This window comes from Solea senegalensis, linkage group LG2 (genome assembly GCF_019176455.1).
Source record: "Solea senegalensis isolate Sse05_10M linkage group LG2, IFAPA_SoseM_1, whole genome shotgun sequence".
NCBI lineage: Eukaryota > Metazoa > Chordata > Actinopteri > Pleuronectiformes > Soleidae > Solea > Solea senegalensis.
The window spans coordinates 17,565,861-17,590,956 of NC_058022.1; the positions used below are offsets into that span (position 1 = coordinate 17,565,861).

The 25,096-nt window shown below is 38.3% G+C and overlaps 2 protein-coding genes and 3 non-coding genes across 5 annotated transcripts; 2 read left to right on the top strand and 3 right to left on the bottom strand.

Annotated features, from left to right (window-relative positions):
• Nucleotides 1-283: 283 nt before the first annotated feature.
• Nucleotides 284-393, bottom strand: trnal-caa. Its single transcript has 2 exons — nt 356-393; nt 284-329 (listed from the first exon to the last, which is right to left on the bottom strand). It is a non-coding gene; the product is annotated as a tRNA-Leu (tRNA).
• Nucleotides 394-1,246: 853 nt separating this feature from the next.
• Nucleotides 1,247-1,365, top strand: LOC122765653. Its single transcript, XR_006359992.1, has one exon. It is a non-coding gene; the product is annotated as a 5S ribosomal RNA (ribosomal RNA).
• Nucleotides 1,366-2,084: 719 nt separating this feature from the next.
• Nucleotides 2,085-2,194, bottom strand: trnal-caa. Its single transcript has 2 exons — nt 2,157-2,194; nt 2,085-2,130 (listed from the first exon to the last, which is right to left on the bottom strand). It is a non-coding gene; the product is annotated as a tRNA-Leu (tRNA).
• Nucleotides 2,195-2,379: 185 nt separating this feature from the next.
• dhrs12 (dehydrogenase/reductase (SDR family) member 12) lies at nt 2,380-7,993 on the top strand. The gene is made up of 10 exons (XM_044016945.1): nt 2,380-2,609; nt 3,295-3,428; nt 4,089-4,171; nt 5,301-5,393; nt 5,489-5,570; nt 6,295-6,356; nt 6,478-6,582; nt 6,689-6,779; nt 7,044-7,181; nt 7,309-7,993. The coding sequence occupies exons 1-10, from the start codon at nt 2,443-2,445 to the stop codon at nt 7,419-7,421; spliced, it is 1,068 nt and encodes a 355-aa protein (XP_043872880.1). The 5' UTR covers nt 2,380-2,442; the 3' UTR covers nt 7,422-7,993.
• A 1-nt stretch (nt 7,994) lies between these two features.
• Nucleotides 7,995-22,828, bottom strand: wdfy2 (WD repeat and FYVE domain containing 2). Its single transcript, XM_044016932.1, has 12 exons — nt 22,352-22,828; nt 21,222-21,289; nt 19,865-19,938; nt 18,131-18,185; nt 16,932-17,082; nt 15,458-15,570; nt 14,602-14,728; nt 14,216-14,321; nt 12,623-12,724; nt 11,074-11,204; nt 10,858-10,966; nt 7,995-10,140 (listed from the first exon to the last, which is right to left on the bottom strand). The coding sequence occupies exons 1-12, from the start codon at nt 22,486-22,488 to the stop codon at nt 10,111-10,113; spliced, it is 1,203 nt and encodes a 400-aa protein (XP_043872867.1). The 5' UTR covers nt 22,489-22,828; the 3' UTR covers nt 7,995-10,110.
• Nucleotides 22,829-25,096: the final 2,268 nt, after the last annotated feature.

Below are 25,096 nucleotides of genomic sequence, written 5' to 3' on the forward strand. Positions count from 1 at the left end.
ACAACTCATGGGAAAGGGAATTTAGACTCACAACACATGTGTGAGACACGTACACCAGTCTTTGTTCAAATGACTGGTTATATTGTGTTTCGGCTTTGTGGCCCTGACAGAACATTCATTGTTTTTCGAAGCAAGAAATGTTGCATATTATATATTTAACCAAACCATGCGAGTATCCATTAAATTACCTAATAAAGGACGTTTTATTAGAAAGAGGAAATATTTACTGTAGAAAACCCTAAGAAAAGCGTTGTGTGATATGTTCAAGTGAAAAAAAAAGTATTGTCAGAAGTGGGATTCGAACCCACGCCTCCATTCGGAGACCAGAAGTCCCATTCACAGGAAGGTTGATCACCTTGAGTCTGGCGCCTTAGACCGCTCGGCCATCCTGACAATGACGCCGAGAGAGTAATTTACAGGCACTTTGACTGATTGTCGGCGACGCTTTTTATGATTTAGTTATGTGTGATTTTAATAAGACTGTGAAATATACACAAATCCAGTTCCACATAGTTAAAGACGAATCATTAAAATTAAAATGACTATTCATATCATAGGTCACCGTGTCCACACGCGAACAGCGGTGCATATAATCAATCATTTACATGTACATTGATTGCATAGGTAAGTGATGAATATGAGGCGCGTGATGTTCGTGTGGATTTATTATGGACAATTCATGCATAATTTCTGGGGGGCTTTATTTTGTAGCCTAAATATGCTGAATTCAAATGTAATGTTCCTCCTGTTTCACAAGATAAATCACAAGAATGGAATTACGTGATCTAATACTCTTGTGCAGCCTTGTGGTTTAATTTGGTCTTGGTTGAAGGCTGCAGAAAACTTCCAATCATTGCTGTAAACAATTACCACGTGACAAACCTCAGCCACTCACATCACTAAATTCTAATAAGCCTTTCGACCTGAGTGAGACACACAGGAAGAGATGAGAGGAAACTAAAAAGAAGACATATGGAAAGTTATTTACTCATTCTTTGTGTTCCCCCAACGTAGCCATTTCATTTGAAGACGCTCATTTTAAAATGTGTAACTATATTGTTTTATTTGTCAAACATTCTATCATTTTTTTCTATACTAGGGATTTTTACTGGTTTCCAATCTCATCTGTTTATTGTGGAATTTGCTACAATGAATATAAGGAGATTACGGACCTCTCTGGACTTTAATCGAATAAGCTTGATCGTGTATATCCCCTATAAATAGCGATTGAGTTCCCTGTAACATCGCTTACGGCCATACCACCCTGAACACGCCCGATCTCGTCTGATCTCGGAAGCTAAGCAGGGTCGGGCCTGGTTAGTACTTGGATGGGAGACCGCCTGGGAATACCAGGTGCTGTAAGCATTTTTAGTTCTAGTCTTAAACCAGTAGTATGGAGGACGAAACCTGACTTATGTATAAATAAATACAGAAATAAATCTATAAATAAATACATAAATAAATAAATGCAACAGACTATACACTGAACATATATGTTATGTCTGATATGTGTCAGTACTGATATATGTGCCTTGTCACAGTGCACGGTTATATCAGGCAAATAACAATTTTGCAAATGAGACGACGACGTCATTTAGCGACTTTTAGGACAGCCAATAGCGACTTTCCTTACTGAGGAGTTGGCAACAGTGCTGGGCGAGCTGGTAAGGCAGAAGTCGTCGACCCGAATCGAGCACACTCCTGTAACCAATCATGCTATTGACTGAGGTTAGGACTTCCTACCTCATTAACATATGGACACAGCAATAAATAAATGAATACATGTAAGTGAACAGAAATGTAGAAATAAATGTACGGCATTTATTTATTTTTTCATTTATTCTTTTATTTATTTATTTATACATTTATTTATGCATTTATTTATTTATTTCTACATTTATTTATGCATTTATTTATTTATGTATTTATTTCTACATTTATTTATGTATTTATTTATGTATGTATTTATTTATAGATTTATTTATGCATTTATTTATAGATTTATTTATACATAAGTCAGGTTTCGTCCTCCATATGTATTCCGTTCTCTATTTTCTTCATCTCAATTTATAACAAAACAGTCATGTCAGAAGTGGGATTCGAACCCACGCCTCCATTCGGAGACCAGAAGTCCCGTTTGTTCAGGAAGGAAGAACCTTGAGTCTGGCGCCTTAGACCACTCGGCCATCCTGACAAGTACTATTGGTGCATGAACAATACCGTTTAAAAACACCTATAATGATTGTATTTCATGTTTTATTTCATATTGAGATGAAAGCGTCGCATGTTGTCCACTTGTAAAATTTCATATGCGGTCTGTGGTCAACAATGACAAACGTATCCAACAGGGAGCGCTGTACCACGTTTATCATTTACTTCCGGTGGCCATGCGCGTGACGCCCCGCCCACGCTACTACTACATAACCAGCTCCAGTCATTCTTATGAAACAACAAACACCAGACTTTCAAGTTCAAGCTTTCTTTAAACAGCAGATTACCAAACCAGGAGCACCTACTACAGACGAACAGAAGTTACAGCAGCGTGTGTGGAAAATGTCGATTTTCAGGAATACCGTCTGGTTTGTGAAAGGACTCCAGGAGTACACGAAGTGAGTGTCATTTCTGCAGATACCTACCAATGTGAAGCAGTCTTCTTCTAGTGTATATGTTTACGTAACATACAGTCCGAGTAAAACTGTTCTATGTTCTAAATATGTTATATGTGCTAGTAACTGGTTAACTGGTAGTGGTTCCACAGTACTCTAATTTTATCAGATTATCCATTTTATGAAGCTTATGAAGCGTTAAATTTAAGTCATCATATGATGTGATTACATTCATATATCCTACACTTCTGGAAAGCACTGTCTAAAATATCTAAAGCAGTAATATCCATTGTATTTCAATACAATGGGCTGTAAATGGTCATTAAACGGGTAATGCAACAGTTTTATTTGTGCTACCATCTAAACCCGAATATATTCAACTGTTTATGTAAAAATAACAGTCAAAGCAGCAATGTTGTCACTTTTTTTAAGAAGAGTAAAATAGACAGTGTATGATTATTTGATGTACTTAAATGATCACAAAAGGCCACTTCATTTTATTTACTATTTCATAGGTTATCACTTGAATGTTATATTTTGTCTGTCTGTAAGCTACACACAAATATGTAATGAAATGATAGAAAGAAAGTGATGAAAATGTCAACAACAATTAGTATGTGCAGGGTGTAAATGAACACAGCGGTGGGTCAGAGCATGTGGTTGTCACTCTGCTCTTTGCTCCTGACAGGAGTGGTTATGAAGCCGCAGCAAAGCATTTTGCTCCAGCAGACCTGGATGTGAACCTGAGTGGGAGGTCCTTCATGATAACAGGTGCCAACAGTGGGATAGGAAAAGCCACAGCACAGGAAATTGCCAACAGAGGTGAGTGAGTTTACGACAGAAGACAACATTCCTACAGCACTACAGGTCATGTCATTGTTATCTGACATTTTGTACAATGTACGAATAAGATTTTTCGACCTGGAGCTTTTATATTTAGACCTATTCATGGCCTCATTTACAACCAAAATAAAAAATGTAATATATGTGGACATATATGTGGTTCTATTCTCTTTTTTTGTAGGGAATATATTAAAGGATCCACTTTTTAAAAAAAAACTTGGCCCCATGATTCACTGACCTTTCAGTGAGTTTGTTTCAGTGAGAAATTTTCAAATAAATGCAGCTAAATTTTTATTTACACATATTAAACACACATTATTATCAATTAGGTTGGAGCGCAAGCTTATTTGCCTAAGCCTTAGTACTATTGTTGTACCCTTATAATCAAAACAGTTGATAGTGACCCTCTGGTTGTGAACAGATTCTGTATTCTATTTGGCAGAAGGTCGTTTTTGTATATTAAACATAAATTTCAAAGTGTACAGGTCCACTATGTCGTAAAATTTGAATGAGTGTAGGTTCAGGAATAATGCATTAATTGGTTCATTATAAGTAGAAATAAAATCTTTATGGTGATTGAAGTTCCATTTTGTTTGTGCACTCATCTGTTTTGTTTTGTTATCGCTGTCTTTTGTGCAGGGGGAATTGTTCACTTGGTGTGTCGAAACAAGGGCCGTGCAGAAGCAGCCAAAGAACAAATTGTAGAACAGAGTAAAAATCAGGTGAGAAATGTGTGGCATGCATTTCTGTAGTTGTAGTGCTAACGTTTCCATATACACTAAATTAATGTTTGTTGCATTCTAATGAGTTCACACAATGCGGATTAAGTCTATCAGCTCCACATGACTCTCTGTGTTCCTCAGTATGGTGTATACAGTGTTGGCTTTTTTACACCATGTCTGATGGAGGGAAAGCTGTGCTAGTAAAGTAAGACGGTAGTAAACTTTAGGTTAATGAATTATCTCCAGTTCTTTTATGAGTTGAAGGAGTGCAACGAATGTTGAAAGAGAACAGTTGGAATATGGACCTCAAGTTGTTCTTTCAAAAAGCTCTACAGACTCACCTGTGTCGTGGGATAACATTACATGTCTGGAAGTCTGGATGGGTCGTGATACGAGCACTGTTTTGGCAACAGAAGTCACACAGTGGAGCTTTAACCCTAACCCTGTATGTACTAGAGATCATTATTATATATTTTGTAAAAGCACAAAAAGCAAAATAAATCACACACTCTGAATACATTTTTAGTTTAATTTGAGCTTGAAGAGGAACTGATAAATATGGATTGTTTTCATTTTGAAATGAAATCATCCGATTGTACAGGAAATGGGTGAGGTAGAAGGAGATGTCATGACATGGTTTGTCCAGTAGAGGGCACTCTGTTCATGCACTTGAGGCGTTTTTCTGGGGTTGATTTGAATGGTGTTTATTATGTGATTTCACTGATCTCATTAACTACAAAATAAATAATATTTATTTAATTCCTGTTACAAAGGCTGTGTGTTTATCAAAAAGCATAAAACACACATGATTATTAAACTTACTCTGCAATATCAAATTAAATATCAAAATTCCACCAAAATGAAGTCACATATATTTCTAAATGTCATTATGTTTATGTTATATTAGCTATCTGAATGAGATAAGGCGTGCGTGTGTAATGTAAAAGAGGAAATTGTCAAGCAGTTAATAGATTGGCCTCTCTCTCACAATATTTGACCCTGGGAAGTTAGGATGTCCATTTTTAATTCTTCTCTAATGCTTAGAAGATGAGCAGTAAACCAATCTGCACAGCATTTTTTTTTTGACATTATAATTCTTTACAATTCAAAACCTCCTTTTTATTCCCAGAATGTTCACGTCCACATCGTTGACATGTCCAGTGCGAGACAAGTGTGGGAGTTTGCACAGAGCTTCTCACAAAACAACGGGCTTCATGTGCTGGTGCGTATCTGCGGGTCTGCACCGTGTCACCTGTGAACAAACACACTCACACACTCATTATTTCATCATTTCCATCTCTTTGTCGTGTTCATCAGATCAACAATGCCGGCTGCATGGTCAACGACAGAGAGTTAACTGAGGAGGGTCTGGAGAAGAACTTTGCCACAAATACACTTGGTAATGAAAGACACATATTTCTTACAGTACTTCTCATTATGGTTTTAATCATTTGTTTTTTTTGTTTTTATTTTAAATCTCTAAGAAAAAAAAAGTGCAATGCAATAATGGCCATAGACTAGTCAGTGTGATCGACCCTTACATTTGAATATTGGCACCACCCTGGCTCAAACCTGTGTTTGTCCTACTATTTCATGTCTCAAAATATCTGCTGTGGAAAAAGGTCCATTGTGCCAAGTCTATTCAAGACATGCTTCAGCATTTCATACACATGTTTGAGTTAAACACATTGACAGCTGCTAATATACAGTGTAAGACCAACCTTCAGTTACATCATTCCAGTCCAAATGCCAGTGGTGCCCTACGACTTGCACACATCGTCCAGGCAAACCACCATGGAGGTTTTTAAGAGTTTTGCAAATCAAAAATATTTATGGGTAGTTTTAAAATAGAGCATTTAGTTTCTTTTGCAAATTCACTGAACCTATAGGAACATTGTTTATTGACTTATTGAGATCATTTGCTTATTTCATGACTGGGTCTGTTAAAAAAAGAGAAGCAGTTTATTTTGTTTGTGTTACAAACTGCATATATGACAAATGTAATACTTAAATTCAGACAGTACAGGAACAATTGGCAACTAAGATTTAATATGTCATCAAACAAACCTAGATAATGCAGGTCAGTTTTACACCACTGACCTCTTTGAATACTGTATTTCCAGGTACATACATCCTCACCACAGCACTGATGCCTGCACTGAAGAAAGCTGAAGATCCAAGAGTGGTTGGTTGAATTTCAACTGAATAAAATACTCCCCGCTGAAATTCTGCCTTCAGATTTGAATATTATAAACCTGAATCCTTGTTAGAGGGCAAAGTAAACATCTGCTCCCGTCTCCTCACAGGTCACCGTGTCGTCGGGCGGCATGCTCACACACAAACTGAACGTGGACGACCTCCAGTTCGAGAAGGGGACGTTCGACGGCACCATGGCCTACGCTCAGAACAAAGTAAAGGATTGCAACTGGAGTGCCGTGCAGAAACTATCGTGGCATGTATTTTGGTGTGTTTATGTTTGATGAAGCATTTTACGTTTATATGTTTTCACTGTAACAGCGACAGCAGGTGATTCTGACGGAGAGATGGGCTTCTCAACACAAAGAGATCCACTTCTCCTCCATGCACCCGGGCTGGGCAGACACACCTGGTAAACACAGTTTACTAGTTTAATTTGTCAACGAGTTAATAATGACCGTCTTTGAGAAACTGTTATACAGTATATATATTAACATTTTACAAAATCAACTATAATTTGATTTAGAAGCTTCGACAAAACAATGCTGTATTAACAAGTCTACTGTAAAAAATATGTGTAATAAATAGAAAACAGATGGAACGTCTTTGTGTTGACTTGACACAATACCATCTGTATGACAAGCAGATGTAACTTGAATGATTTTTCTCTTTGTAGCTGTCCAGTCGTCAATGCCTTCCTTCCACGCTAAGATGCAGTCCAGGCTGAGGACAGAGGCCATGGGAGCAGACACGGTGGTGTGGCTCGCTGTATCTCAAGCTGCCGTGAAGCAGCCAAGTGGACTTTTCTTCCAGGGTCAGAAACCTTTTTGTTTTTTTGTGAAACTCGTGCTTCTATAACTCACATTGACCCGGTTTGTTATATACTGTTTTTCGCAGTGTTGTGTTTGGTCACTTCATGTTTGCATTAAAATGTCTTCCAGATCGTAAAGCAGTGGCGACGCACCTTCCTCTGGCCTGCAGCAGGTCCTCCCCACAAGAGGAGGAGAAGCTTCAAGCTGTGCTGGAGGAACTCGCCCTCAAGTTTAAACCCTAATATCTCTGCAGATGCACCAGGCACTCCTCACTAATCTGATGTTTACATCTGTGTCAATACACAAGAGACAGTTCTTGCAGTTGTTTGACATACACATTTAACCATGTCCAGTTAATGCTGTTTACAACTAACAAGAATCTTGTACGGATATGTAGATGATTTATTTTGATGAAAATATGCTTCTGTAGCCACAGTAAACATAAATTACTGCATACTGTATCAGCCTTGGGGAACAGATGCATCAGTGTTGCTTTGAAGTATGTTTATCACACAATTTCTAATTATATTTGAGTGTGTTGCGTATGCAACATTTCACAGGTTTGACAGACAAAATATTTAATATAATACAACATCTGTGAATTCTTAAGTAAAAAGAAAATCTATGAAAAAAATCTATATTAACTCTAAATATCTAATGCAGATATTTAATTCTTCACAATGCCAACTGTGAAATGACTATCTTTGATTGAGGCTAAAGAAGTAGCAAACACTAAAGAGGAAACTGGGCACACGAGGTAAAATGGAGGAAAGACGTGTCCCAGCAAGAAATAAACGTTGATCACAACACGCAAGTGGATTCATTTCTCTCTCTTTTAATATGTTATTTATACACACAAGGTTACAGAAATGGTCGCCACTGGCCTTAGTTGAATTTATTCAGAGTGCAACAAAGGTTTTGTGGGGATTTTTTTGTGGAAATAAAAGAAAAAACGTCTCCTGTACATCCTGGGTCTTAATACACTTAATATGGACACTGATATTGACACTTTTACGTCTTCAAATTTTAGGAGAGTATTCCAGGCAGCAATAATTTAAACCAGCAGCTTATTTGAAACCCAACCCAAAACCCTCAACCAGCACACAATACATGATAAATCCAGTAGAGAAAGAAAAATACATACACTGAAGTTTAGAAGCTTCAGAAGGATACTAGTATAGTCCTTGGACAGATTGTAACCTGTAGGGTCACAAGCACACACAATGTTTGCCAAACAACTCAAGTCTCCATCTGATCAATTAAGTACAAAAGTGATAATGGTAGGGGAAAAAAAAGACACAAACATCACATTTTCCTCTTCACAGCATTAGTTTGTAACATACAATTTCACTCCTTGATTCCAGTGCATTGACATATAAATCATTAGTTATGTGACTCTTTGTTCATGATAAGTATGGAAGTGCTGCCTCTGATCCACTCAAAGCTTGTTTTCATAGACAGAAGACAGACGTATGTGAATTGAGTCAAATGATGTGGTCACTTAGATCATGACTTGTCTACTTGAATGACAGGGCTCTGCAATCCAATCAGTCTCTGCCAACACTGCACGCATTTACTGCTGATATGCTTATTAGCACCCTCTACAGGTAAGGAATGCACCAGCTACTACTATGACACACATGCCACCTGCAGGCAATGAGATGCAACTACAGATTTTTCTCCCTCTGCTGTTGACGTCTATTTACACATTTTAAATGTCAATATAATCCAGATTGTGTGAAGATCGATGTGATATACATTTTTGGCAAATAGGCCATAATTTTGGAACGTTAAATCAGAAAACCAAACAAAGAAAAGTGAACATATCCACATGACTGCATCTGCAAGTCTTAGCTGCTGCTGCTGCTTTCCTGGATGTAGGTGGTGCAGGTCAGAAAGTGCAACAGCCCCGTTCAGACCCTGTGTGAACATCCATCCTGAAAGATCTGATCATAGGTGGACAGCGTATGTTTGCTCACATCTGGCATTCAAATGCATCCTGTGATCACTTTTGATTGAATTGCATTCCTGATAAGCAAATATATACAGACATCTGCGTCGGATTGTGCAGCTGGGTGAATGAAAGCACTACTCGCACTGCTGTAACATGACATGACATTTAACCATTAGAAGAAGGAAATCACATGTTGATTAGGGTTTCAATTGTGCCAGTGGTTACAAATAAATCAACATGAGCGCTGATAAGTGTAAAAATACAGTGACACTGCAACGGGTCAGTGGATGTCAGGGCTATAATGTGTCGTGAGGACAGATCGCATACGTGCAAGCTTAGAAATGTGATCACATGTCCACAAACCACCTCCAAATGTGTGTTTTTCGTAATCAGATCTAAGGACACAATCAGGACGCACAAGGAGTGTTCAGACTTGAACTTGGAGCTGTGACTCAGGATGAACGTTAATACAGAGTCTGAATGGGGTCTAAATGTGAATAACCTTTGTAGCCCGAGTTCAAATCTTTCACATCTCAAAAAAAAAAAAAAGTCAAGTTTGGTTTGAGAGTAGACTCATCTGAGACACAGTCGATGAGTTTCCAGGGTGAAATGTGGAAAGGAATGCAGGGAAATAAAGTCCATAGTGTGTGTGTGTATGTTTGTGTGTGTCCATTGCTTAGAACGTTAAATGCCTCATTGCTTCGCACCAGTACAGACAGACAGACGACAGACACTTTTCACACAAAACAAACACCCACAACTCTCCATAACCTTGTGTCAACCAGGGCCTGTCCTGTTCCCAGGCTCCACTGGCCTGCAGTGTCCTCACTGTGAACATGCAACAGCTTCTGCTTGTTGTTGTTGGGTTACTCTTAAATATTATTGTCCTCACCCCAAGTGTGGGTGACGCCGCTAAACATTCACAGTTTGTCAGACAGCTCAAGGTCCCGGCGGAACTGTAAGCTTGTCCACAGACCTCAGGACACCACAGGAGTCATGTCCCATAGCTGCAAATAAACACACAACAATATTAACTTTTCAGAGGTGATATAATATGGATTTATTAAACTGAAAAATCTCTTAAAAAACATTAAATGACTGTTTTTATATATTTGTACATATCCACCTGGACTCTACAGACTTTCTTCATTATTAAAATGTAATTTTGAAGTGACTTTATTGCCTGAAAATATTAGAGCTGCAAAATCATTGACATTTAATTTCAACAATGGCATGTTAGTTGAGAACAACCTATTCACGCATCAACCAGACACAGAGAAACAGTGCCATCCCACTGGCATTGGGTTTTTGTTCACCTCATCATTGTAAGTCCAGCATTCACTCTCTTTTTCGTCTCTCTCCGCCAATACCTGAGAGAAATTTCTGCCTCATTAGCTGCTAAATGTGGTTCTTTCTTCAGCAGCTGTGTGTGTCTGTAGAGTATGACGTGTTTCGTATCAGAGCTGACCGAGTTAAGACTCCACCAGAAGGTCTATGTGTGGGTGAATCACAGAACAACAGTGTAGCTTGTTTTAGCTCTGACAGCAGAGCTTTCACTTGTACGTAAAATTTGACCAAAATAGTGGTACTTTTCTTTAAAACATTTAAGCAGTTTAATCCAGCCTTATTCATCCCTTGACAAAGACTGAACCCACTACATGTTTTGTGTGCACTTTCTTGTCTAATCTGAGAATGGGAGGAAATAAAACAGTTTGTTCCCAGACCTTGATAACCTTGTCAGTTCCAGAGGTGAGCAGGTTTCCTGTGGTGGGCTCATAGTGCATGTAAACAATGTTGTGCTTGCTGTCATGGAAGGTGGCTGTGGGCGCGCGACTGAAACACACAAGGGAAAAGGCCGTTACTTCACTGAGTGAGCGCCGAGGAAAGTGGGAGCACAAAGGTTCAGTCTGTGACAACAACAGAGGCCGATTGTTACTCACTCATCGTCAGTGATGGACTCATAGCAGCTGTCACACACGCGCACCTCGAACTCGAAGCCCATGAGGGGAATGGTGGAGCGCTTGGACGAACACTTGCCGCACACTGCTTGGCCACACTTCCTACAGTGGTGCTAAGAAACACAGGCGGGTTAGGTGAAACTTAATTGTCCAAAAAGTGGAAAACTGCTCCACATATAAAACAAGATGTGAATTACAAATACAAATGACAGTAAAAGCTAGATAGCTTGGAGTTCAATTACACTCAGTTTCATAATTTTAATTGATTTCTTGAGGAAAATTTTGTGGATCATGGGAGAAAATGCATTCCGGAAGAAAGCAGTTGAATTTTGGAGTGTAATGGATGAGACAGATCACTTGTTACGTCTTTCTGATTTCACAGAATTCACCTGTCATATAGCTGCATCTGTGGTTTTCTTTATGATCTTATCTGCTGTATTGACCACTCGGGACAGTTTTGTTTCACACCTGACATGCAACTGTATAGTCCTTTAATTTCTTAGGGAGGTATAACTTCTACATTGTAAAAACAGGGGGTTCTCCATATAGGGACATAACCATGTAAAATGTCTAACCTTTTCATCAAGGTGCTACATAATTATGAGCTGACATAAACTGAGGGGACCTCAGACAAAACTGCAGCAGCAGCTCGAAGACCAAAGGAAAAGTCCATTTCCAAGTCGGACTTGACTTGAGGTCAAGTCATCTCTAAGTCCGAAACTTTGGGTTTTAAGTTTCAAACAAATGATTGTGCACTTTCATCAAATTAATGTCCTTCTTTATTTCTAAACAGACCTTCATAGTACATCAACTTTACATTGCAAAGAGAAATATACGACAGACTCAGACAGAATGATGGAATTTCAGTTTTCCAGTTTGTCATTTCTAAAATCCCATAAACGCTGATTTACTGCAGTGATTGGACAGGATAATGCACTTATGAAATGCATTCTAAAAATATAAAATGGTATAAAATTTAATAAGAGGCACAAGTCATTTTGTATTTAAATACAAGTCAAAAAGGATCAGATTCATGACACAAGTCTGACTGAAGTCCAGTTTTATAATTTTGCTGTTTTTGTTTGTATAATAATAATAATAATAATAATATTATGATAACTGCTCATTGTGCTATATTTTAAACCTGGAACCTTTTCATGTGCGAAGTGCAGAAAGAAAAATCAGTGTTGTATTTACTTCTCGCTAGAGAACATTACTGAAAATTGCTGTACAGTGGGAAAATGGCTGTTACAAAACCCAGTAACTACTCACGCGGGTACACACGCGCACACGCGCGCACACAAACACACACACACACATAAAATGAACTAATACATGGAGATGCATTTGTGATGGAGGTAATAAAACAGCTCCAGGAGGTCTGCTTGCCATTTGTTGTGTTTGCAGGAAAGTTGTAGCTCGTATCTCAACTATACTGGTATTATTTTGTGTGCCAGTTTTCACGATTAGGCATTTTGACATATAAATGAATAATAATAAAAAAAGGATTAGAACTACATGTGTGTCCTACCTGCCGTAGGCCGATCTTCTTACTGTCCCACATCTGTTTGAAGTTCCAGAAGAAAGGCTGCTCACACTTTTGACAAGAGTCACTGTCCAGCCACTCTGGAGTCTGTGCAAAGACAAATTCATTATTCACTTATTCTGTTTCAAAATTCTACTAGTTATAATTATAGAACAGCAAATATTCAGTTAAAACACAATTTTCCACCAAATGTTTTAGACCTGGATTAAAAGTACAAAGCTAGAAATTATAACAAAATATAGTATAGTGGAACACAGAGGTGATTAAAGGTCTAAAAAGAATGTGTGGGGGTTAAATTATGGAACAGATGAATTAAAGCAGAGTAAAAAAACATAAATCAGTTTAAAAGATTACACAAAATACAAATGTTAAGTAACAGATTCTAGTACTGGAGTCAGCTGCTGATAAAAACAGGACATTTGTGTCTAACATCAACAGTCTGACTCTCCATGCTGCTGTCACTGTCAGCAGGCAGTGAGTCACTGTGACCCGCCACCACAGAAACGGCAGCTCTGCTAAATCGCGGAAAGCACAAACTGGTCGGCAGGTTGGGCGATAACATGGGTTTCTGCACAACAATAAACTCCATATTTGCCACACAAACATGAGAATGGTATCAATCTCACAGACAGAGCATTGTATTTGAAACAGATTCCTGTATATCAGGATGAAATTAATATTTTAACCTCTTTGCATTTGATGTCACCACAGCACATGCTGAGAACACCACACAGAAGATAGTAATCACGGTCAAGTAGCTGTGACACGCTGAGTCTTTCCGGATGCTGATGAAATAGGATATGGGCTATCCTGACAAGTCTGTGTTGGCTCTGTATTTAGTGACTTTATGGATTTTTGCTCATGATACTACAGACAATAAAAGTAACAAACAAACACAGGAAATGGAAAATTAGCAATTAAATGACTGTTACCACTTCCTGCCTGACATTTCTTTCACTAAATCCCAAAGGTTTAATGATTTTTCTAGTGAACATCCTTCCCTGCATAACCATCAGCACAGAAGGAGGTTAAGTTTGAAAGCTACGAGGGACTGTTTGGGGAACAACAGCGATGGTTTTACTGTAACACGCCTTCAGGGACCTCAGCTTCAACAAAACCAATGAGTCAGAAAATAAAATTGTAATGAGAATTTGGGCCAAACAACAGAGACTGAGGCATGGCAGACGCTGAGGTAGAAAGAAAGTGAGTCTGGGTAAATAAAGATGCAATCAAGTCCTAACCATCTGTGGCAGAGAACTGAGGGAGAGGAGACAATGCAAGGGTGAAAGTAAACAGAGCGTCTGTGTTTGTAGGAGAGAAAGGAACCTTCTTGATTATGTTGATTATCTGTGGAATTTGGGAAGATTTATACAGGAGGGCAGGAGGGAAAACAAATACCAGATACATTGTGCACGTAAGCGCACATATGCAAGTCTTTCATCTTGATGTGTCATAAATGGACAAAATGGACGGCCTTACGAATTGAAAAGTGAAGCCTAGGAAGGACAACAATAGTAGTACACAGTCTATGAAGTGTGTGTTTGTGTTTGTGTTTGGGTTGATGTTACACTCCGTCACCTCTTGTCTTGTTACGTCCATGTTCCAGATGACGATGCCTCCATCTGAGCTGCAGGAGATGAGCTGACGGGTGTGTGAGGCGTAGCACAAGCCCTGAACCTTGTCACTGTGGGAGCAATGCACGCATATAAATAAGCAAGTGCTGAAATAAAAACTTGATGTCCCAGACCATCCACCTTTTAAAAATTCACCTCAGTATATTTCACCCTGCACTCTTTGACTCTATCTATACAACATGGCACATATCTGAATTGAAATAGCAGCTAATTTAATTATTATTAAATGAATGCTTTCTGATTAATATAAACATTAAATATACCCAGGAAGAATACAAACAATAAAAATCAATAAAAAGAGAGAAACATTTAACAGTTTGTGATTCTTACTTGTGTCCTTGCAGTTCAATGGCAGTGCCTTTGCGCCCTCCGATGTCCCACATGATGATGGAGTGGTCTGAGCTGCCAGAGAAAAGCACCCTCTGGACCGGGTCCCAGCACAGTGCAGTCACATTACCTGGGTCATTTTGCACACGCACACACACACACACACACACACACACACACACACACACACACACACACAGTGAATCAAACATATTGGTAAAAGTCACATGCTAAACACAAAGGTCAAACAAGAGGGGGAAACTATAAATCAGACAAAGGTGAGACTCATGTTATGTAGATTAAAATCCTATTTCTTATACTTCTTTTCTCATACTGTAATGGCAGAAAATGAATACCAGATTCTTACAAAAGTGCTTCCATAGTGGTCACAAACTCAGCTGAATCTTTTCATCCTTCAACTACAACCATCACAACTCAATCTAGTTACTTTAAGCACTTCCCGATTAAGGTTAAAGTAGATTCACATGACAGTAGGGACAAATTATTGTCTTGAACATTAAAACCATTAAGGACTTAGTCCTTCTTAATAAATGTGCAACCTGCCAGAGAACCATAAATCTTAACAACAAAAATAGTGTGATTTATTTATTTATTTATAGTTTTCAACTTAAAAAGTAATAATTACAGAATTAAATTGACATAATAAAACCATACTAACTACTTGATTAGTGTGTCTTGTTTTTTTATGGATTAATGTTTTTATCAATCATGTGATTGTTTAGTGTATAAAATGGCAGATAATATTAATTCACATTTAGTTCATTGTTTTATATATATACAGTTAAATACTATGAGATATTCGGTGATTGACAATTTGTGCATATGTGTGTATATATACCAGTGTGTCCTTTGAAGGTGGTGACGAGACTGCAGTTGTCCTGCTCCAGCTTCAGGATGGTCACCTGACCTGACTGGTCCCCTACAAAGGCATGTCTGGTCTCCACATCAAATCTGGTTTAACATAGTGGTCAAAGAAGCAGAAGTAGTCCGGTTGCACACAGCACAGAGTCATTAATTATTCTATTTTAAACCAAATACAGATTAATCACACCCTGTGGCTACACATTTCGCAAAATGAAACTATACTGCTGAGTAAAACCCACAACTAACAAGAACTATGACATGGAATGTGTCAAAGTTTACAGTGCAGCAGCAAAGGAATGTCACTGCATCATTGAATGCCTCTTAGCTCTTTCACAGGAAATTCAGTCAGACTTCTTATCTGATCAGTTTAAGTCACTACAGACCAAAGTCAAAGTCCTTACAACACCACTGTGTTACTATTGAGCAAAACAATAACTGAAAGATGACAACCTTATTATTCCTACCAGTCAAAAAAAACAATACACATCAAAGACTGAAATTTAATTTTCAATTTTAATTCCACTCTCTCTGGAAACACAAACTGGTATTTGCCTTGATTAAATATTTTTTTGGGAATCGTGAACAGCATGTTTTCCTTCACTACTGTGAATTGTTGTGCAAATATGACATGTTAAAGCTAACCTTTGCCCAAGCACGCAGAATTTATTGATACAAAAAAGCCCCACAAGGCTATTGCCACTGCACTGCACTGCACTGCACTAACCCTGGAAGCAAAGCTGTCACTTTCTTAAGGCTTTGTGAGACACATTGGCTTAATTTGCATCACATGTCATAATCTGTCTATCTTACACTTAACAGGCCATTGTGCTGTTTGAACAGATTTAAGAGGATCCATATGTAGTAAATTCATACACAGCATATATATATACATATGCAGCCATTTTTACGTATACAAGTTTCCTGTATTTTTCGGATGTGTAACATGTTTTAAAAAAAAAAATAGAATTTCTTAAACAACAAATCTAATGGTGGCCTAAGACACACATGTACACACTATCTCATGCTGCACTCCTGCATTTCATACTGGACAAACCAGACAGGTTAGCATGGTGAGCCTAGCAGGCCTAATGGCAGCCTCATTGGTATGGATCAGTGACGCTGCTGAGCCCTCACAGCCTTTCATCTGGCCATTACAGAAACCAACTCGGCCCGTTTCCTTGACAACCGCATGACTGATACCTATTGTTAGACCTTCCCAGCAGTAAGACACTAACTGGAATCTAATCTCAATTGTCCTGTTTTATGTTGCTATGACCTTAAAATAGGATTGTGATCATGATTTTCCCAAGCAAAACACCAAAGATGGCTCATCACGTGCCACTTGGTTAGGTCTACTCCATTCAGAAGCAAGTCATTGGCAGCACCAAACTTGTCTGCAAACAGACAAACAGGGGAGAATAGCCAGTAGCAAGGACATTAAAGGATACTGTAGTCCAGAGACCCAGGCGGAGGTGCGATATGTCCCCTGCTGCTGGCCGCTCTCCGAGCAGTGCCAGGTGAAGTTTTTGTCCTGGCCGGTGCTCAGGAGCCACTCCATCTCCAACACAAACAGCACCACTGTAACTCTGCCCTGATGGGCTGCACAAACACAAAAATCATCAGGTTCAGGCAAGATATCGGGCAAGATGATACCAACAATTTCAAAGCAGAGGAATGGTACTCCAGTGAGAACTGAGGTTAAGGTTTTAGAGAAGGATCTGACTCACTGATGAAGAGATTTTACAATAGTGCAGCAATATTTTCAGCCACATACTCAACTACGAATATCACTCCACACTCAACAATGAACCAGTTATTCCTCTGTGCATTCATATCATAAAAAAAAACATCTTCTGTAGCCGAGGCAGTAAATGCGATGTGGAGAGATCGATCGTAGATGCTCTGGTCAAGTTATTTCTGAGTGAGTTACACCACAAGGAAAGAAATGAATTATGAACACTGCCCGAGAGAAAACACTTCTCAGTCTGCAGTTTTTAAACCATAAAAACACGCAGCAGAAAAGGCTTCATAAGCAAGTAACCATCCTGAAACTGCCTCAGTTATATTGCATTGGATAATAATGTAAAATAATACAGTCCAGAGATTTCAGAGAATTGCTGATATTAAAGAAAATAAAGTCTAAAGACTTTTGAAATAAGGTTTTAAAGTGTGTGTGAGATCAAAGTCAAAGATCAGGTCATGTTAAAGTTAAACTACTAAGACAGTATACATGATACAGACTGAAGTTATTGTTTGTTAAATTGAGTATTTTAACAATAATGAGAAAATTCAACTGAAGTATCTTGAACATGAGCTTAATGCATTTTACTCATCAGATATTCATATGAGAAATGTCTAGCACTACTACATGTTTTATTGCTCCGACTGTTTGCAAAGTCTGTCAATATGAATGCAGGAGAGTTTTGGTCTAACCACTGCTAAAACTAAACTAAAAGGCTCAAAAACCAATAGGTCTGATCAATACTGTTTAGCCAACATGACAATAATACAACTACACTCAAATTAACACACCAAGCTTCAAAATAAACTGACAATGGTATCTCTCAGGTTCAGTTTCTTGTAAGTGACACTAAACCCCATACGTACACACCCACACACACACACACACACAAACTTCCTCTCTCACCCTGGTAGGTACGTGCTGGGGTGATTTTGTTGTAGTCTTCAGACAGGATGAACTCCTGAAAGACACAATGGAGAGATAAATGACTGGGGTCAGGACAAAAGTTTCCAAGTAAAACTATGTATTTGCTATCGAAATACTTTTTCTACATTTCTATCCAGTGTTTCAAACCAAACAAAACTTCTGAGACGTTTTGCTGTGATTGCTTAGCTGTTCAAAGAGTCTTTTAAAAAAGCAGAAGTTAAAAGTTAAAAAGTTAAAATGTAATCATATTTACAGAGTGCATTTTTTTAAGAGCTCATACGCAAATGGCAGAGGTGAGGTAAAAATAAACTGCAGGCCTGAGCAAAGGCCAGCAAAAGGAAAAGGGGGAAAAAAGCAGAACAGCTCATTTCTAACTGTGATTTTCTCTAAGGCCACCACCCATAATAAAATACTTTATTGCCTTCGAGAACAATCCTTCAAAAATAGAGGTTGTCCTGGGAAAATACTTCTTATCTGTACTACTTTTCTGACTCTTGCAACTTGATCCAAACCAAACAATAACCAGTAAATATTTCAACAAAACCCAAAGGAGGACTGTGGAAAAAGTCATCTCTTTGAACTGACTGGGCTCCCAGATAGCAAACTTTTTGTGGCCCGGATCCAACTCAACACCTGACACTTTCATCTGGCCCACAAAGCACATGGAATGATGGAACTTAGGCAGTCCACTCCTGTTTGCCAGATCTGGGCCACAAGCTATCAACTGCATCACTACATGTCACATGGCAATTGTTCTACATCTTTGAAAGAGGTGGCCCACATTTGTCTGAAAATATTCGGGACATATTTATCATTTATGACATGGCCCACTTTAGTATAACATCCAGATTACATATTGCCAAGAGGACTGTATATTTGCCCACATTTGTTTAAGGATATTTGGACCACATTCACAATTTCGCATGAGGGCCAATTTGGCTCATACCCATTTTGTCATGGTCGGATGAAAAGCCGGCAGAGCCATATCATTTCCAGAAGGGGCCATCATATGGACGCTATCACTGTGTCACCACCGTTTTAAAGTCTTGCTATTGTGTTGTTGGTCTTTTAATCAAAATCTAGTGCAGTCCACATCTTGAGCCACAAATGATTCAACATCACATGCATGGCAACTTGGTTTGCATATACATTGCCTTGGAAATTGTATTAGTAGCACCAGTAGTGACTCTCTAGGACTAGCAATATTCTAAAGTCTGTTGGTTGGTTGTGTAATTGTTTTTTCACAATCTTCATTCAGATATGTTTTTATTTTTCAAATACTTTGTTATATGCACCTGCAATATGTCCCCTTATGATTGACATTAAAATCATTTCTGAGCAAAGATAGTCAAAAACATTTGTGTTTGTTTTTCTTCTAAACAAAAGTGCAACATTTGAGACAACCTCTATAGACGATAAAAGATGACTTAACAGAGATTTCCTTTCTCGCAAAGTTCAAGCTCACAGTGACCTGACAAAAATCTCATTCCAACTGAACAAACACACTCACCAGAAACATTTCAGTTGCCGCCTCAGAGCTACTGACAGTTTACCCAAAATACACAGAATATAAGCAGCTTTCCGTTTCAACAGTCAAAAGGTAGATGACAATAATAAAGCATTTCCAGCAAAACAGCAAGAACAGTGAACACCCCTCAGCTGAGTGAGAAGGAGGGAAAGTCAGAGGGGAAGCAGGTTGTTGGTTAAACTTACACAAATACTTCCAGTGTCCATTCCCACTGACAGCCTTCTGGTTTCTGGGTTAAAGGACATACAGGAGCATGAGGCTGCAGACATAAAAACACACACACAAGTATAATAGTGAACAGCGGATGTGTATGTGCCTGAAAATGAACCATTCTAAACTGCAATGTTTTACAATTAAAGGTGGATTTATATGTGGACCTTAAAGGGGTTTGAAAGCCAAATAATTATGGAAGTGGAACAAATAGTAAGCATAACAAACAATAACCACCAATCAGTCACAACATTGGAAACAGCTCAATAATGACACATGAGAATCATATAAAGTGTAATAAACCAGCTATTTATAGCTATCTTATCATCTTCTATCGATCTTCTATCATATTATATAATAATGCATGTGAATAATTTGAGCTCAGCAACACAAATATTCACAGCTACCAAATGTCACACATGGACAGCATTATACTGTCCACTTCCCTCTGGACTAATTGCTAGGCACACAAAACAACTGTAGTCTACTGTCAACACCGTTTAGGTCTTTAAATGAATACATGTATTTTGCCTTTTATTTGTCCTTGGAGCATAGTTTATTATTATTTCCTCTAATTTCTTTTCTCATCTGGTTGATTTAAACAATATCTCATTTAAAAGAAAAGTCTTTACTAATTGTATTTTTGTAGAGCATACAATAAACATAAATGACAGCAAAAGAGCTTCTCAACAAAATTATCTTATTATTATCTATTAATTATTATATTTTGCAAATCTATAGTGTCATCATCATGCATCATACACATAGAGCAACAATATATTTTCATTTTGAAAGGTTCAGTGCATGACTAAAGAACGTTTTTACACTTCTGTGTAAAAAAAAATGCATGCACTTGATGAGGCACCAGCTCAAAATCATTTCATGTATATCTGTCACATCATTCAGATAAAGATAATAATAACAACAAATAAATACTGAATGCTATACCTGTCAAAGAAAAATCTAAAATGTTTCACAACATTTTTATGGGACTGTATCAAACCTCTGCTGCTATGACTATAAGCTACAGATTTTGCTGATGTTAGCAAAGGATTTCCTTCAGTTGCACAATTGGAAAGAAACAAGGATAGACAGTGTCACAGACATGCAGCACTGCAGGTCTTTAGAGAAAACAGTGGATGATCATGCACATTAAATACTAAGTATAATATGCAAGAGTAAATCAAAAGAAGAAGTAAATGGAAGTAAATGTCAAAACATTTACATATGTATACATATTCATGACTTTTACATTTACTGTATTGAGTGTGTCTGAACTGAGAGCAAAAGGCTAGTAATGATCAAAAACAAATAGTAAGCAAGAATACTTACATGGCATTGTGTAGTAGACGCTGGGCCAGTACTGACCACTGTCTCTCTTCAGCCATACTCGAATCGCCCTGTTGGGTAAAAACAATTTTAGCTGTGTGCTACATGTGTGGCCATAAAGCCCATTACATGTGTGGTCACCACTCCATAATAAACTCCCTTTCCCAGTTTGTAGAGTTCAGTTATCCACAACAAATCATAGATTTACATCTGAAATGTTCTCAGAGATAACTGCACAGGACTGCTATTGTTAGTAAATAGTCCTGGGTGTGGTTCAAACAGTGAATACATTAGTAACAACGTATAATTATTAAATGAGTTAATATAAAATTACACAGGGATTACAGGGTACATTTGCATATATGTACTACGTAGCCACAAATTACTGCTTAAATATTTTATCAGCCAATCACATGGCACCAACTCTTAGAATGGGGAAGGAGGAGTGATTTAAGTGACTATGAACATGATCCATAGCGATTTTCACACATAACCATCCCTACAGTTTCAGAGCTTCAGTGGTTAGTTCTCCATCTCTAAAATATCCCTTCCAGCACACACACACAGGTAAAGCTAGCCTGGTTAAGACACTGTACTGACATCCATTGATTTGAGTAACCTAAGTAAAACCTCTCCCTTAACCATAACCAGTTAATGACTAACACAATCCACATCTTAACTCTCACTTCTGGAGGTCCTGCCTCACTGTGACTGAGAATAATGAGGACACATGGCCCCTTTAAAAGTGTCTGTTTCTAACAGTAAAGGTCCACAGGATGCAACAAAAACAAAACACACACACACACAGGTAAGTGGAAAAAAACTGGAATACTTGGATGAAACGATATCTGACCCCAATGTTTAAAAATGACAAAACACACGAACAAGCCAAACAGCAATACAAGGGTCGCTCTTTTTGAATTGGTTGATTTTTTTTGGTACCTAGCATGCTAGTAACTATTAAATATATACATGTATATAGAGACATACACATGATACACGTAAAATGTGCTCAGGCGCCTGTCACTTGACTCTTTTACAAGCAACGGCTTTGCAACTGTACATCCAGCTCTAACAGTGACTGATCCGGTAACGGTTGTAAGCACTGGATTTAATCGGCATTTAAAAATTACCTGTCCTCAGACACGCTAATAACGCCGTCTTCCTTGGGGATGATAACCGCCGCGCTCACAATGTCTTGAAAAGCCTCGATTTTGCTTAGCAGACATGGCTTCCGAGCCTGCGGTTGGGGCTGAATTTCTGCCGCCATGGCTTGGTGGTGCACGAACCTCCGAGTACGACCCTGGCTCCGGGAAACATAACCCACCTCGGCTCTGTCCGACGGTGGAGCTTTGGCCGGTGTTGTTGCTAAGCTAAGCTAAACTGTCAGACCAGCAGCTCGCTCTCGCTCTGTCACATACACAAACCGTGTTGTGACGGCTGCTGCCCACTGCTGTCAGTTAACACACACACACACACACAAATAACACATGTGTTTCACTATTCTTGTTAGGACTCTGCATTGACTTCCGTTCATTTAGACAGCCGAACGAGAACTTTTTAATTGTTGCCTAAACCTAACCCCAACCTAACCACAATTCAGACTTAGCCCTCAGAAATTAGGTCATTAGGCTTTCGTCATAATGGACAAAAAAATGTGTGCCACAACTCCCTCTACAGGTCAGCCTCATTACCTGCAGGTTCTAGTCCCTGAGGCCTGAGTGCTAGCTTGAATCTTTTGTATAAACTAAACCGTTGGTCTAGTTTGTGAAAGAGGTGTTGTACATAAATGAAATATTATGTGTTACCAGTGCTCTGCATGTTGCTATAATGAAAAGTATGAACCCAAGATGATCATGTTTCATGTCAAGATTGTCGTTCTTGTTATTATTGTAAGGCATGTAAAGCTAAATCAATCAGTCACAATCACATGGTAGAGTGCATGGTGCTTCAAAAGAAGTTTACTAGTTGATACGCCCTAAATATCAGAAATGTCTTTATCAGTGATGTGTTGATGTTTTTATTACATGATACTTAGACTTCATTTTAATGTGGAAAATATTACAGCAGGACCAAAAGCCTTCTTTGTTCCTTAAAAACACAATTCACAGGACAAAGATCAGTTATGACAGAACCAGTTAACAGATTAAATCTGGAACTTATTTAATGTATTCGGTGTAATCTATATGGCACACACGGTCTTTAGTTTTCAGTGCTTTTATGTTGAAGGTAAATAACCTGAAGTGTATTCATGGTTATTTTAGTAACTTTACTATTAGTCACTGAAGTGCCTAAGATAGTAACAGTAGATGGGCTTTCATAGTAGTAAAGTGCCTTTAGACAACACAAAGCCACTGTTTCCAAATATCACTTTCATAATAAAACCACATGTGTGCTATTTTTGGCAAAGCAGTATGTTATTGTGAAATATTTAATACTGTTACAGTCATATTACAGTATTATTTTTGAAGGTGACAAAGTGTTGTGAGTCAACAAACAACAATATGACAAGAGACCTCAACTACTTAATGTTTACAATAAGTAATGAATATAGTAGTATTAGTGATGTATTGTTCTAGTACCACAAATGGAAATACTGGTATTCCAAATTAGTTCTTAATGGTCAGAAAAACATTTCAAGATGTTACACTGAGTTGTAAATTTGAACATATATGTGTGCACAAAATAAATGATTGATTAATCAATAAAATAACTGATATGTTAATTTATGACCGTTTATGACATCATACTGTGAATGCAAACAACTGCTGCATATTAATAATAATTTTATTCTGAAAAACATGTCAGTTTTAGACCGGAAAATGAACTGTTGTGTGTGCCTTGCCACAGAGAACTCTTGTCAAACAACACGCAGTCGAGTCGACCTTCCCCCTTCCTATCACCAGCTGCCGGATGGTTCTTCTTATTTTGCGGAAGTGATGATATAAAGGAGCAACATTTTGTAAATTGTATTACACAGATGTGCACGGCTGGTTGAGCGTCTTGTGGCAGGCATTACAAATCCATATCTGTCAGGATGTTGTGTCTTTGGAGATTAACTGATAGAATTCTCAAGAGTGTCGGTTGAATCATATTTATTTCACATTAGTGCACTTTATTTAAATAAATTAGAAGAAACGCCAAGTCCCTGTTCAACAATTCAATACATTTTAAATATTAAATATCTTGTTACAATAATAGGTTTACTTTATTCTTTATATTTAAGTACGTAGCTCGGTTCAACAATGGGAAATTAAAAAACATGGAGCTGCAGGGTGTGTGCGGGTGCGCGCATGTCAATCCCTAGTAGGAACTGTACAGTGAAACCTGTTTTCCTTCACATCATTACGCAGAAAGGGCAGGCTTTATTTGGTCATTTAAAAAAGTGCCAGTGCCTGCTAGTTTCTGTGTACCACGAGTGCAACATGAGTTTTGTTTCAATGTCTTTGTTTTTGCCTTTGATCCATAGTCTTCAAGTGTTGTCTATCACAGTAGCCCACGCCCGTGCATATGATGAAGTAAGTGTTGATTATGTAATCAGCTCTCAGGGCGAACGCGGGCTCATCGGTAGACAGTATGCACTCGAATATCCGGAGTAATGCTTTGAAAAGGAGTGCGTTATCACATATGTTATATTCTTCAACACAGAATGCATCTAGGGATATTTCTTTGCATTCCTGCCTCTCGGACAAGCGCGCATGCGCATTAGACGCTTAGCTTTAGCCTTATTTGGATATGGTAATGAGCGCCTTCTAAGAGCCAATTAGAAGAGAGCATTCGGCCACGTGAGAGTAAAACACCGCTTTGGGGGCGGTGTCAAACGCCGAGCTTAGGTTAAAACCAGTGGACAAGCCACAGCGCATTCAGTGTAGGGAGAA

Excerpts from the sequence above, each read along its gene's own strand:
- wdfy2 (XM_044016932.1), bottom strand. The coding sequence starts at position 22,488 with ATGGCGGCAGAAATTCAGCCCCAACCGCAGGCTCGGAAGCCATGTCTG. Across the intron at positions 14,322-14,601 it reads ATTGAACTGCAAGGACACAA|TGACAAGGTTCAGGGCTTGT; the intron begins GTAAGAATCACA and ends TTGCTCCCACAG. Across the intron at positions 10,967-11,073 it reads GAGTCCATCACTGACGATGA|TCGCGCGCCCACAGCCACCT; the intron begins GTGAGTAACAAT and ends TGTGTGTTTCAG.
- dhrs12 (XM_044016945.1), top strand. The coding sequence starts at position 2,443 with ATGAAACAACAAACACCAGACTTTCAAGTTCAAGCTTTCTTTAAACAG. Across the intron at positions 5,571-6,294 it reads CTTTGCCACAAATACACTTG|GTACATACATCCTCACCACA; the intron begins GTAATGAAAGAC and ends CTGTATTTCCAG. Across the intron at positions 6,583-6,688 it reads TGGCCTACGCTCAGAACAAA|CGACAGCAGGTGATTCTGAC; the intron begins GTAAAGGATTGC and ends TCACTGTAACAG.